At 44.9% G+C, this 12,004-nt stretch overlaps 1 protein-coding gene across 6 annotated transcripts; it reads right to left on the bottom strand.

Moving 5' to 3' along the window:
- Positions 1 to 616: 616 nt before the first annotated feature.
- LOC121540902 (rho family-interacting cell polarization regulator 1) lies at positions 617 to 10,931 on the bottom strand. 6 transcript variants are annotated; one of them, XM_041850041.2, is made up of 18 exons: positions 10,562 to 10,931; positions 7,637 to 7,721; positions 7,166 to 7,287; positions 6,955 to 7,033; positions 6,748 to 6,771; positions 6,571 to 6,624; positions 6,174 to 6,323; positions 5,848 to 5,911; positions 5,633 to 5,676; positions 5,404 to 5,529; positions 4,482 to 4,630; positions 4,080 to 4,188; positions 3,457 to 3,570; positions 2,355 to 3,047; positions 2,081 to 2,280; positions 1,646 to 1,745; positions 1,411 to 1,549; positions 617 to 1,271 (listed from the first exon to the last, which is right to left on the bottom strand). In XM_041850041.2, the coding sequence occupies exons 3-18, from the start codon at positions 7,255 to 7,257 to the stop codon at positions 1,201 to 1,203; spliced, it is 2,208 nt and encodes a 735-aa protein (XP_041705975.2). In that variant the 5' UTR covers positions 7,258 to 7,287; positions 7,637 to 7,721; positions 10,562 to 10,931; the 3' UTR covers positions 617 to 1,200. The 6 variants fall into 6 exon arrangements, with proteins under 6 accessions (XP_041705975.2, XP_041705972.2, XP_041705973.2 ...); XM_041850038.2 differs by having other exon boundaries at positions 1,646 to 1,748; positions 10,562 to 10,930; XM_041850039.2 differs by having other exon boundaries at positions 1,646 to 1,748; positions 10,582 to 10,930.
- Positions 10,932 to 12,004: the final 1,073 nt, after the last annotated feature.

Below are 12,004 nucleotides of genomic sequence, written 5' to 3'. Positions count from 1 at the left end.
AAATATTTAAAGACTAAAGACTACCATGCAACCACAGCACAAATGCAAGCTTGTAATAATAGTTTGTGCAAGATGTTGTAACTTTCATTATATAACAGATGTTATTGTGGGGCTGGGAAGGATTGAAGCTGGCTATGAGAGTGTATATCCAGTGCTTGACTTGGGCAGGAGCTCACTGGAGCCGAGTACCGGCACCTTAAGCATTCTACTGCTTTGAGCTCCTATTCCTCTTATAATATATTAGCTCAAAAGTATTGTGGAGCTCCTGCACCTAAAATATACAGTACCAGCACCAACAATGTGCTGACAGTTATTTTAGTCCAAGTCAAGCACTGTGTATATCCCATATGCCGCCTTCCAATGATCAATAAGTTAATTAATGGTGAAAATAATATTGTGGAAAATTGTATGGCCTCCTCTCCATCATGACCCAGGAGAGGGCAGTACAATTTAGAAAGATGTTGAAGTCTGTAAGTCATGGATGTAAAAGTGCTGCTTTTTGGGTAGTGGATGCCAGCCCAGAACACTTGAGGGGTTTTGTTTCATTGTTGTTATTCTCAAATATTGATTTTGAAGCACACTGAAAGTACTCTCATAAAAATACTATCCAATGCAGTAGATTTACCAACATATTTTTTAATAATAAAGTTTAAACATTTGAAAGCAGGCAACACATTTGCTCAACATTATTTATTTATATGAAGCAGTAAATAATTGTATCTTTTATAGTGCACAATCTGTAAGTCATCCTGAAAATAAACAATGTATCAAAACTCTTCTTTATACCCATTCATTTTCTTCTCTGGTTCGTAATAAAAGTTCATTTTCTTCATGTATTCGTTAATTGACCATCCCCCTTTCTGTAACTTGAGGCACTTTCTGAATGAAGAGGCTCCATTAGACTAAAGATGCCTATCTTCACTGTAAGGTGGCTGTGTGCGTACGTGTGGCCTTTGGATGAGTGGATTTTCAAGACAACAATAGTCATTAATGTTGTCAATCAAGAGTGGAGAGAGGGAGGCAAATATATGTATGTTCATTTGCGCAATCTCCACCTCCATGGCAGAAATCACTTGTCTGATCTAGAAGAGGAGCGGAGCTCTTTGATCTGTTAGTCGTGAAATGGAATGGATCTCTTAGGAGACTGGTGGATTAGGATGGGATCTGATAATGGTCTGGGGAAGTGGCATCTCAATTATGTTAAAGGAGAGTGGTGGCCATTCTGCTGGGGGTGGAGGAGCTGGGTTCATCATCACAGGATGCCTCATCACCTGCATGAAGCATAAATACAACTTACTCTCCACCAATGACACCTCCACAATCAATATATACAAATCACACACACATCTCGATCAACACCACTCACACTTCAAATCACTCTCAAGTCAGCAGTTGACCCTCCCCTCTCACCATGCTCCTGTGTGGCAGGGTTATCCGTCTCTGTAACCTGCTCCTCCTCCTCCTCTTCCACTTCCTCCTTCTCCTGTTCTTCCTTCTGCTCGTCCTTTGTCTCACTGGAGGCCTGCAGCTGCTCGCTACTCTCCTCCTCCTATGTAAATGTTACATGCAAAGTTGCCTACAGTTTAGAACACTCAAACCTAAGGCACTATTTATACATGCATAAACCCATGATCATTATCATTACCTCAGAGCTGCAGTCTGCATCTAGAGGAGGACAGTCCTCATTCCGGAAGCCTTCAGGGGCCTCGACAATGATTTCTATAACATCGTCCTCACACTCTTCACTGCTGAGGAAAGCAAAAAGGAGAATATTACAGACCACAGTCTGACAAACTTAATCTGACATACACACTCACACACAGACTCTGACTCACTGTGTAATACAAAATATTGAGCAAACAGTTCTGTCTTATGAAATGAATATGAAGGATTTGGGCACATTCAAAGAAGTGTGAGAGTAGAGCATTCAAAAATAACACTATGCAACTTCACCCAGTATTATACAAACTAAATCCACCATCCAGACTCAACTAAATTCACGTGCCATTCAGCTTTCCAAACACTAGTTGGCAGGATGAGTTCAGTTAGAGCCTGATACATAAGAGAAGGGAATGCTGACCTCTCAGCAGAGTCCCTTGTCTCATCTTCCTTCTCTTGATCCTTCTCCTCCTCATCCCTCTTCTGTTCATCTTCTTCCACTTCTTGTTCTTTCTCCTCCTCTTCTTCATCGTCAAGGTCAGAGAAGTTGAGAAAATCAAAGCTCTCCAGGGCAGTCTCAACTTCCTGAGTGAAGCTGGAGGACCGATAGTGAGATCGACCCTATGGAGGAAAGAGACTTAGTACACACATCACACAATTACATGTCTACCCACACACCTGTCACATACACTCACAGTCACTGTCTCTTCTGGTAGTGTTAGCTCTTGTGGCTGGGTAGATTGGAGTCTGTGATTGTGTTCCGTGGAGGACTTTTCCTCCCTCAGTCCCTCTCCCAGTACACGGTCTGTGGGAAGAGGCTCTACCCCAGCCCTAGGCTTCTCGGCCTGCAGTGTTGAGGCTGGAGGAGCATCACCCTGATCCACTGGGGTTGAAACACATGACTCTTGGCCCCCAGATTCAGGCAAGTCCAAGGCTTCAGGCATGTCCTGGTTAGAGCATTGAGAAGCCACACAGGAGACTTCAAGGTCTAAGTGGGGAAGGGGTTCTGGCGTTTCAGAGGACTCAACTGATTGAGCAGACAACCTGTTAGTCGAAGCACAGTCTATGGCTCTCTCGCTGATATGGCTGAGAGATCGAGAACACTTCAAATGGCCATTTGGCAGTGCACACTTCACAGAGTCTGTTCCGCCAAATTCCTTGGTGGCGTCTGGCTCCCCTTCCTCCTGATTGGACGAGAGGGATGGGGTAGAGACGCTTGATTGGCGGGGGTTGAAGGAGATCTGGATAGTGGGTGTGGTCTGCAGGCTGTGAGTGGCCATCATCCTGTGTGTGTGTCCCATGGCAGGGCTGGAAGAGTCGTCTGATGATTCAGAGGAGTTTGACCAGACTGTACCATTCTCCAGCTCCCCTGGTCTCCTCAATAGAGACTACAGAGAGCAAGAAATGAGAGAGGGAAGGGGTGGGGGCAGAGGAAGAGAGAAAGATGTCATCAATAATAGGCAAGTCCATCTGACAAAACATGGAAAACAAAAATACCATTAATGACAGAACATTACACCAGAACTGCGCACTGAATATAAGCTTTAAATACAAACATGATTTTCAATATATCTGAATGTCAGGACAAAATAATCAAATTCCCTATATGGCACTGCATTACACAAAAATTGCAATGATCAAACTACATGGACCAAGACTCACTCACTAGCTAGTTCACATTTACCAAGTACAGAACACTGAAAATCACAACATGACTACAAACCACCACACACTAACCAAACCACCATATTTCAACTACAGACAACCACACTTCTTCAACTGTATGCAGCCACACACCAACTGTGAGTGGACGCGGCTGGGTGGAGAGAGCCTGTCCGCCAAGGTGTCACGGAACACTTCCAACGTTGACCAGCGTTGGCCCAGTCTGGCCCTGCTCCGAGGAGAAACGCTCTTCGGCGAGGAAGAGGAGGGAGAAATTGGACTGCTACTCAACCACTATTAAACAGCTAAGAGGACCACAGCTACATTCGTACTCACTTCTGGTCTCACACATATCACTGGTACCCTCATTCGCTCCACAACCAGATCTCCACTCCTCACACAACTCACTCCTATCCTCACAAACTCCTCTCCTACATTTACATAGCTCACCAATACACTCACACACTCCACAACCTGCTCGTGTACCCTCACACACTCCTCTCCTACCCCTACACAGCTCACTGATACACTCACACACTCCTCTACTACAATCACACACACCACTGCTACCTCTACAAACACAGCAGCCAGGGAGCAGCTGAAACAGAACAAAATTAAACTAATAATAGCGAGTAGTAATCAATGGTTATAATAACAACAATAAAACAATATTTAGGTTTTCCAGCCAATTATGAACAGCTGACTTAAGCGTAGGTTAAAGCTGGGGAGAGAGGCAGGAAGGACAAGGTGTGACTCACATAAAACACCTGCTCGCGCATGGAAGGTGTGTCTGGAGGGCTCTGATTGGACAGAAAACGCTTGGAAACCGTACTGGAGGACGAGGTCTGGTCATCTTTATCAAATGGACTGAGAGAGAGAGAAGGATAGTGAGTGAGAGAGCGAGCGAGAGAGAAAGTGAGAGTGGGCAAGATATTTACATTAGAGATCTACATTATAGAAACAGCCGTATCGTGTGTTATTACTACTGACAAACGTATGAGTCAGTCTTGACACAAACAATACTCTTTCTCTTCACAAATGGCCTGGTTTGGCTATCACCAATAGAATGGGGAGGTAGATGAAGGTAGAACAGGGGTTGAGGGGGAAGGAGCTGAGACGGGGATGAACTGGTAAAGAGGTATGATTGAGGTGAGACTGACCTCCAGGTGACCTCTAGGTTCAGTTTGACTGTCCCCAAGTTGTTGATATCCACGGCAACTGTCTGAGGCAGCGGACAGAACAGGTCGAGTGTCTCACAGGACACGCTGCCAACCACCACGTGATTGGCCAGGCTCTTCAGCTCAGTCACCTTGGCAACCACACCGGACAAACAACCACAGTCAGGTGAATGGTGGTGGTAAGTGATGTTTTTTAGGACTATTGTTAAGTTCTGGCTATTTTTGCTGTTTGTGTACAATAATATGATAATAACATGGTAATACAGTAATAACATAGTTATTATAAACATGTTTATAATAACTATATGTTATTATATATGTTATAAGAGACCTGAGCCCTAGGACCCTACGTCGGGACTACCGGCCGTGGTGACTCCTTGCTGTCCCCAGTCCGCCTGGCCTTGCTGCTATTCCAGTTTCAACTGTTCTGCCTGCGGTTATGGAACCCCTACCTGTCCCAGACCTGCTGTTTTCAACTCTTAATGATCGGCTATGAAAAGCCAACTGAGATTTATTCCTGATTATTATTTGACCATGCTTGTCACTTATGAACATTTTTGAACATCTTGGCATGGTTCTGTTATAATCTCCACCCGGCACAGCCAGAAGAGGACTGGCCACCCCTCATAGCCTGGTTCCTCTCTAGGTTTCTTCCTAGGCTTTCGCCTTTCTAGGGAGTTTTTCCTAGCCACCGTGCTTCTACACCTGCTTTACTAGCTGTTTGGGGTTTTAGGCTGGGTTTCTGTACAGCACTTCGAGATATTAGCTGATGTAAGAAGGGCTATATAAAATAAAATTGATTGATTGATTGATTGATTATAAACACAAACACGTTTATCCAGAGTTACTTACAGTAAATACTGATAATAAACACTATCATGCTCCATCCAAAGGGCTTTCTCACCTTGATTGACAGGAGCTCTGTGATGAGAGGCAGGAAGACGTTGTCGTCACTGTCCCACACCTGTTTACTGCTGACCTCCACACGACCTTTCATCCGCCAGCGCTGACGCCCATAACGCATCAGGACCTGGGGGTCAAGGGTACCATCAGTGCCTCGTGTGTGTGTGTGTGCATACTGTATGTGTGTATGTGTCGGTGTAGGTGAGTGTGTATCCATTAGTCATTCTCACCTCATATTGGTCTCCTGCACACAACCGCGCATAGCCAACCAGACCTGCAATACAGGACACATACAGTTACAGTACATAACATATGCATACAGGGAGAACACCAGAATGAGAGCGAGAAAGAGAGAGAGAGAGAGAGGAGAGGGGGGGTGGTAAGAACAGATGGGAGTGAGGGCCAGAACAAAGGGGCGGAAGAGGAGGGTGAGAAAATGACTCACCTTTCATCTTGATGTGAAACTCTCCCATCTGGTTCTCCAGTTCACTCTCCAGCGAACACATGTGCTGCAGAGAGAGAGGCGAGAGAGATCGAGAGAGAGAGAATGAGTCATTCATTTCAATGATAATCTGTGATGTTTGTGGTCAGAGCAACATGACATTGCGGTCAAACTCTTATTTCTGATAAATTACTTATGTCAAGACTTATTTGACCTTATTTTCCATTCTGTAAACGGCTATTTTAAAAGTTAAAAGGCTCTATGAAAGAGCGAATAGCCTTGTTGTCTAACACGTCTCCGCATTGTACCCATAAGCCCCTGCCCCTTACCTCAGTGTACTCCCTGTAGCCCCTGTTGGCCTCATTCAGGCTCTCCCGTGCCTCCTTGCTCCCCGAGGCAGAGTTAAAGGCTGCCACCATCTTACTGGCCCCATCCCGCAGCCGCCGCTGCATACAGTACGCATCGTACAGCTCCTCTACCTGGAACGTTACACAAATGTTACAGCAACGTTAAAGCTGTGCAGAAACACTATGGTGCTGCAGACCTGTAAAGCTCCTTAATCTGCCATCAAATACAGTATTAGAGATGGTTACACTATAACAAAACAGAGTTTACTCTGTAGTTACAACATTATGACAACACTATGACAAATGTATGGCTAACAGGCATCTTACTGCACTGCAGATGCACACACACACACACACACACACACACACAAAGTCATACCTTGCTGAGGTGGAACTCCAAGCGGCGCATAAATCTCTCTATGGCCTTCACTTGCTGATAAAGCACAAAGGACAAGTTATTCAGTAATTAAATCACCCCAAAATGTACATATTCATTCGTTTATTAATAGAGTCGTGAATTAATACAGTCATCTCCCCTGGTGTGATTGAAACCCACCTTATCCAACTCATACAGAGACCCCTGCAGAGAGAGGAAGGGAGGCATATAACAGTTAACATCACCATGCACACAGTATCACTCTAACAGAATGTCCTGAGAAATGAAATCGTCCCCTAAGTGGGATGGTGCGAGTGGCAGTGGCCAGTGTGGTGATGATGGGTTAGTACTGGTCAGACTGGTGTGATTGGTGGTGTGTGTTCTCACCAGACGGCCATTTCTCTTGCACTCTCTGATCTGCTGCCCCAGGCTGTCCAGCTCCAGCTGGTGGACCTGCAGGTATGACCTGAGAACACAGCATTGTGATGTCATTTCCTGTTTGACTTTGAACCCTTTCCTGTCTCGCTGTTGACCTGTCTACTACAACAGCCAGGCCAGTCGTGTGTGTGTGTGTGTGTCTGTGTGTGTGTGTACTCACTGTAGGCCTCTCCTCAGTGCGGAGTACACCTCGTCCAGCCGCTCAGGCTGAGGTATTTTAGGGGTTGGGTTCTTGGTAGAACCTGTAAACATCCTGGTTCCTTTAGAGGGCAATGCCGTGAACTAATCACAGAGAGGGAAAGATACTTTGTAATAGACATAGTGGAGTACTGAAGATTAAGAGAGAGACAATAACACACACACATGCAATGGTGTTTGCACGTAGTGGCTTCATACTCCACACGGGGTGAAGACGATAAGTGGCTAGTACATACACACACAGGCAGCCAGACATACACAGACTCACTACTGCCAATGAGTAGATTTGGCTCAATGAGGAAGATAAGGTCACAGTTCACAGACACTGCAGGATGGACTTGCTTTTGTCTGCGCGCCAGCCGTCAGTGTGTTCCAGCAGTCAGGTCTGGAGAGTCTGTGTGTGTGCGTGTGATTGAGTGTTTGTGTGTCTTACCTGTGGAGTTAAGGTGGACCGCCCCTACTGCATGCTGGGAGGACTTAGCACGGCGGTGTGGCTTACACAGATCCGAGGACACGTCCTGTAAAGGAACAGGAGGGAAGACATTACAGGTTGCACACACACACTCTCTCTCTCCCCTTACTCTCTACCACACTCCATCCCACTCCATGGCCTATTTTCAAAAACATCCTTTCCTAATCACCTTTCCTTCATGACCGTTGATGAGAAAGGACTAGATAAGTGATATTGTAGAAGGCAAAATGCGTATGGGGAAGGAGAGCCATTTAACAGACCATTGCCTAGCTCCCACTCACTTACCTCCCCTCCTTCCCTCAGAGCTTGTCTCATGTGTCGTGTCCAATGCTGTGTGGCTGCATTGTACATAGCTCAACAACCACAACAACCAACACTGACTCCAGCAAACACTCTGTGCTTTGGCTTCCTCTCTCTCTCCTTTCCTTCCCTGTTCCCCATTACCCCGGTTCCCCCCACCTCCTCCCCCTCTGCATCCAATCCTGAATACAGGAAGTCTGATGGCCGACTCTACACAGGAAATTCTACAGAGGAGCTTGGGCCAGGAATATAAAACCATCTGAGTGTGCAAGTGTACACATGAGTATGTGTGTGTAAAAGAGTGTAAAACTGCCACTCTTCCTCCTGCTCATATATTCCAGGCATTTGATAGATTGCATGTGTCCACTGTGTCATACGCATTACACACACTCCAAAATGTTCTGGTTGAAGTACTCTGGAAAAGAGGATCCAATATCAGTCTAAACAAGCAAGACACCAGCCACATGCAGTCACCATAAACAGCGCCTCTCCAAGAACAGAGCGTAATATACATTACAGCCACCTCACAGGGTAGGTGTCTTAGCTATGATAAGACAGTAACACAAAAGGATTAAAGGCTAAACCTGATCTTACTTAGGCCAGCGAAGGCCAAACCTAAATTAACACAAAGGTTCAGTAAATGAGCTGAGGCGAGGCTAAAACTCCACACGCCTGTAGATGAAACTGACATGACGGCTCAGCAGTAGTCTACCTTTTGCACAGAACACTCAAACCACTTATTACCATTTGCTATCCCAAACATTGTTACTTACCCTTACTATACCCTGCATCTTTACGGTTGGGTGTTTCTGTGAGAGAGTAAGTGGCTGGCAGAGAGAGCGAGGGAGAGAAGGACGGACAGATAAACTAAAATAATATTAATTTGAAGCCTATTTAATGTACAACAATATAATGTACACATGCAACCTCTACCATCACCATGGAACTGCCCAAGTGTTTTCTGGTCTAAGATTGTGAAATCCTTAGACCATGATGAACTCCAAGCGTACAGTTTAATCCTTAATCCAAGCCGGACGCTGAGAGGATTAGCTTGGGTTAGTCAAGGTTAGGTTTAGTTTTGGATAGAGGTGTGGTTTGAGTAACAAATCTGATAAATGAAGGCTGTCTTTATTACATTTTATGGATTTTATTTTTTACCAGCCAACACATTCACTAACATAGACATACACAAACACACATACACAAAACATAGCAGCCCCCCACATACACCTCTCATCTCAGACACATTAACCTCCAAACACACACACCCCGAAACTCAATCCCTGCCAGTGCCACCTCTTGCTCCAGGTGTAGACTGCAGTATATCTATATTTGTGATGTTTATGTTTTTCTGTGTGTGTACCCCTTTCTTCACCAGTGTTCGTGAGCAGCTGATGGGATCATTAGCTATTATTAATCCTCTCCACAGGCGACTCACACACAAAGGACAGATTGTAAGAATTACCCCACAAGGCTGAGTTTCCATAGAGCTGTTCCCACACACTCAGCAGGCTAGCGCATGAGCAGCAGGCCACTCTCACACACAAATACACACACACACACAAAGCCATACTCTATGGTTCTTATGCAAACCATCCAATATTTCTTGACCATCCTGCTGTAACCTACTGCAAGACTTACTCCACTTTAACTTTGTAAGACTTACTACAGATTTACAAGACACTATTAGCCTTTTTGTGAACGATCTCCCTAAAAAGGGTTAGGATTACAGATTATAGTAATAATGTAGTCAGTGAAGAGATTAATTAATTCAATGATACCATGAGGTCATCATTGTGAGACAGTGGCCTTGCACTGTTATGCATGTGGAGCTCTGTCATAAATTCATTCAAACTATTTTCCACTACACCAGCAGGGCCATGCTGTCTGTTTTGACAATGGTGGTAAAAGTTAAATTCAGGGTAGGGGTGATGGGGACTGATCCCCTTCATGAATAAACTCTTTAACACAGATTCTAAAGGAAGGACCATGTGGAGAGATGGAGAGAAACCCATAGACAGATTGACAGACACCCAGTGGTGTGAAAAAAAGTATTTGAAGTACTTCGGATTAGAGATTACGGGATTATCGTCAAAGACACAGACATACATGGACGGTATAGGCCATGGCGAACAGCGCCAAAACAGCGCCTTTACTCAGCGTTTAGGATGCTCCACTGAGTTGGAACATTGCCTCAAAGTTTGCCACCCGGTAAACTAGAGATCCTGCTCTAGCGCCAGTGGTTCATTGTTGGTCACGATATGGGTGATAACCACAGCATGACATATTCTCCCCAACCCCAAATCCCCGTAACTCCCAACCCGGGCAAAAATGTCCAACCCCCCACTGTCCGGTAGAATGAAAAAAAAGAAAGTGACTTGACGCTCTCAATTTGAACTAAACCAAGCATAGTTAAAGACGTTTAATAGCCTACCAGAATATCTTCTTATGCGCAATCTGGCTCACACTGTCACTTTGCCACATAGCGGAAGAGTTTGAGAAATCCGTAAATAATACTGTAAACTGTAAATTAAGACTATGGATGCAACCCCCCTCAATAGAACAGAAAAGGGAAACGATTCTTACAAGTTGCTGTTGTTACGTACATGTCCATATGATCCGATGTTTCATTCGCCGTTATTCCGACCGGAGCACACGAGTCCAATGTTTCGATGTGAGAATAAAAAGGTAGGCCTATTATATTTCAGCATGGGCGCTGTCCTGCTATCCTTACTCGGACTCCCAACTCATTTTTCACTTTGTCACTGTCACTCTCTCTCATCTCCTCTCTCTTCTCCTGGCGACGACACGGGGCTAAAATCCCTCCCCTAGTAAGGGGTGTGGCGGTCGGGTTAAACGGAAAAAGCTCGTCTGTTTCTGACTGCAAGTATCCCGTTATATCCCGGGAATAGGAAGGAGAGGGGAACATACGTTTTTCATAAACATCGATGACGTTTCAAGATTTGCTTGCAGTGTTCTGGAGCCATCAAGCGTCGCACATACCCATATGCACTAGGGGGCAATATAAACCACTTTTAGCACATCTTTCTTCCCCTCACACACAACGTGTATTACAAGGTTGTGTGAGAGTAGGCGATAGCCCTAATGTGTGTGTCTGCGCGTTAAGGCACTACCTCCTTTCCTTCTCAAGTGCAGCGACCACCTGAGTTATGTAAGCATTTTGTGCAGGGAGGGGTTGTGAGAGGTCTGCCAGTCTCTGAGCGTGGGCATAGTTCTTCCTATACTGAATTATTCAACAGGTCTGATTAATATACCCTGCCACAGCATAAACTAGGACGCCAAAGTTTCTGTGCTGTACTGTTTCCATGACAACACAGTATGTGGCCTCTTATGTGGTGCTGAATATAGAACTGTTTCACATAATTTTTTTCTTACACCAATATGGTGGTTCACACAGAGATCCTATTACATTACTAGAAGGGCTATATCATAAACCCTCAAAGTTCCAGAAAGGTGTTAACATGGCAGCCATATTGGTCAAGGAGAAATCCAAACCAGTCTAACTGGAAAGAATGGCAGTAGAGGTATAATCATGAGTTTACTTATGCAGGTAAATAAAAGGCATGTAAACAATTAACCTATAACAGCACAGAGGCTAAAGAGGTAGCCTAACATCTTTATGTAACACCTACCATTTCCGACATCATCTCTAAATGTTTATTTTCTCAGAAGAACTTATGGTAGGAGGGTGGAATATATGCAGAGGGCTACAAAAGGAGGAAGATAACCACAGAACTTTGAAAATGAACAGGATTTCTCTGCTCCCCCCTTTCTTGGGACTTAAAGGTTCTCTCCCCCTTATAATGAATCTGCAGCCAAACTTTCTTTCATAGCGAGCAGCCTCACAGGGAGTCCCCACTGTGGAAGTGTCCTGGCCTAGAAACTGTTCCCTTAGGGAGGGACCCTCTGTTACACAGAGAGGAGGGTCGTAAGTGACGCACAAGTCTAGAGGTGACAAGAGCATGTTGGCTAGTCTGTGTTGTATAGCTCCATCTAGCCTCTATACAT

The sequence above is a fragment of the Coregonus clupeaformis genome, chromosome 26 (genome assembly GCF_020615455.1).
Source record: "Coregonus clupeaformis isolate EN_2021a chromosome 26, ASM2061545v1, whole genome shotgun sequence".
Taxonomy (NCBI): Eukaryota; Metazoa; Chordata; class Actinopteri; order Salmoniformes; family Salmonidae; genus Coregonus; species Coregonus clupeaformis.
This window is presented reverse-complemented; position numbering and strand designations above follow the sequence as displayed.

Coding starts and splice junctions, on each gene's coding strand:
- LOC121540902 (XM_041850038.2), bottom strand. CDS start 7,257: ATGTTTACAGGTTCTACCAAGAACCCAACCCCTAAAATACCTCAGCCT. Junction 6,625..6,747: donor CTCTGTATGAGTTGGATAAG/GTGGGTTTCAAT, acceptor GTGCTTTATCAG/CAAGTGAAGGCCATAGAGAG. Junction 1,272..1,410: donor CCCTGCCACACAGGAGCATG/GTGAGAGGGGAG, acceptor TGCTTCATGCAG/GTGATGAGGCATCCTGTGAT.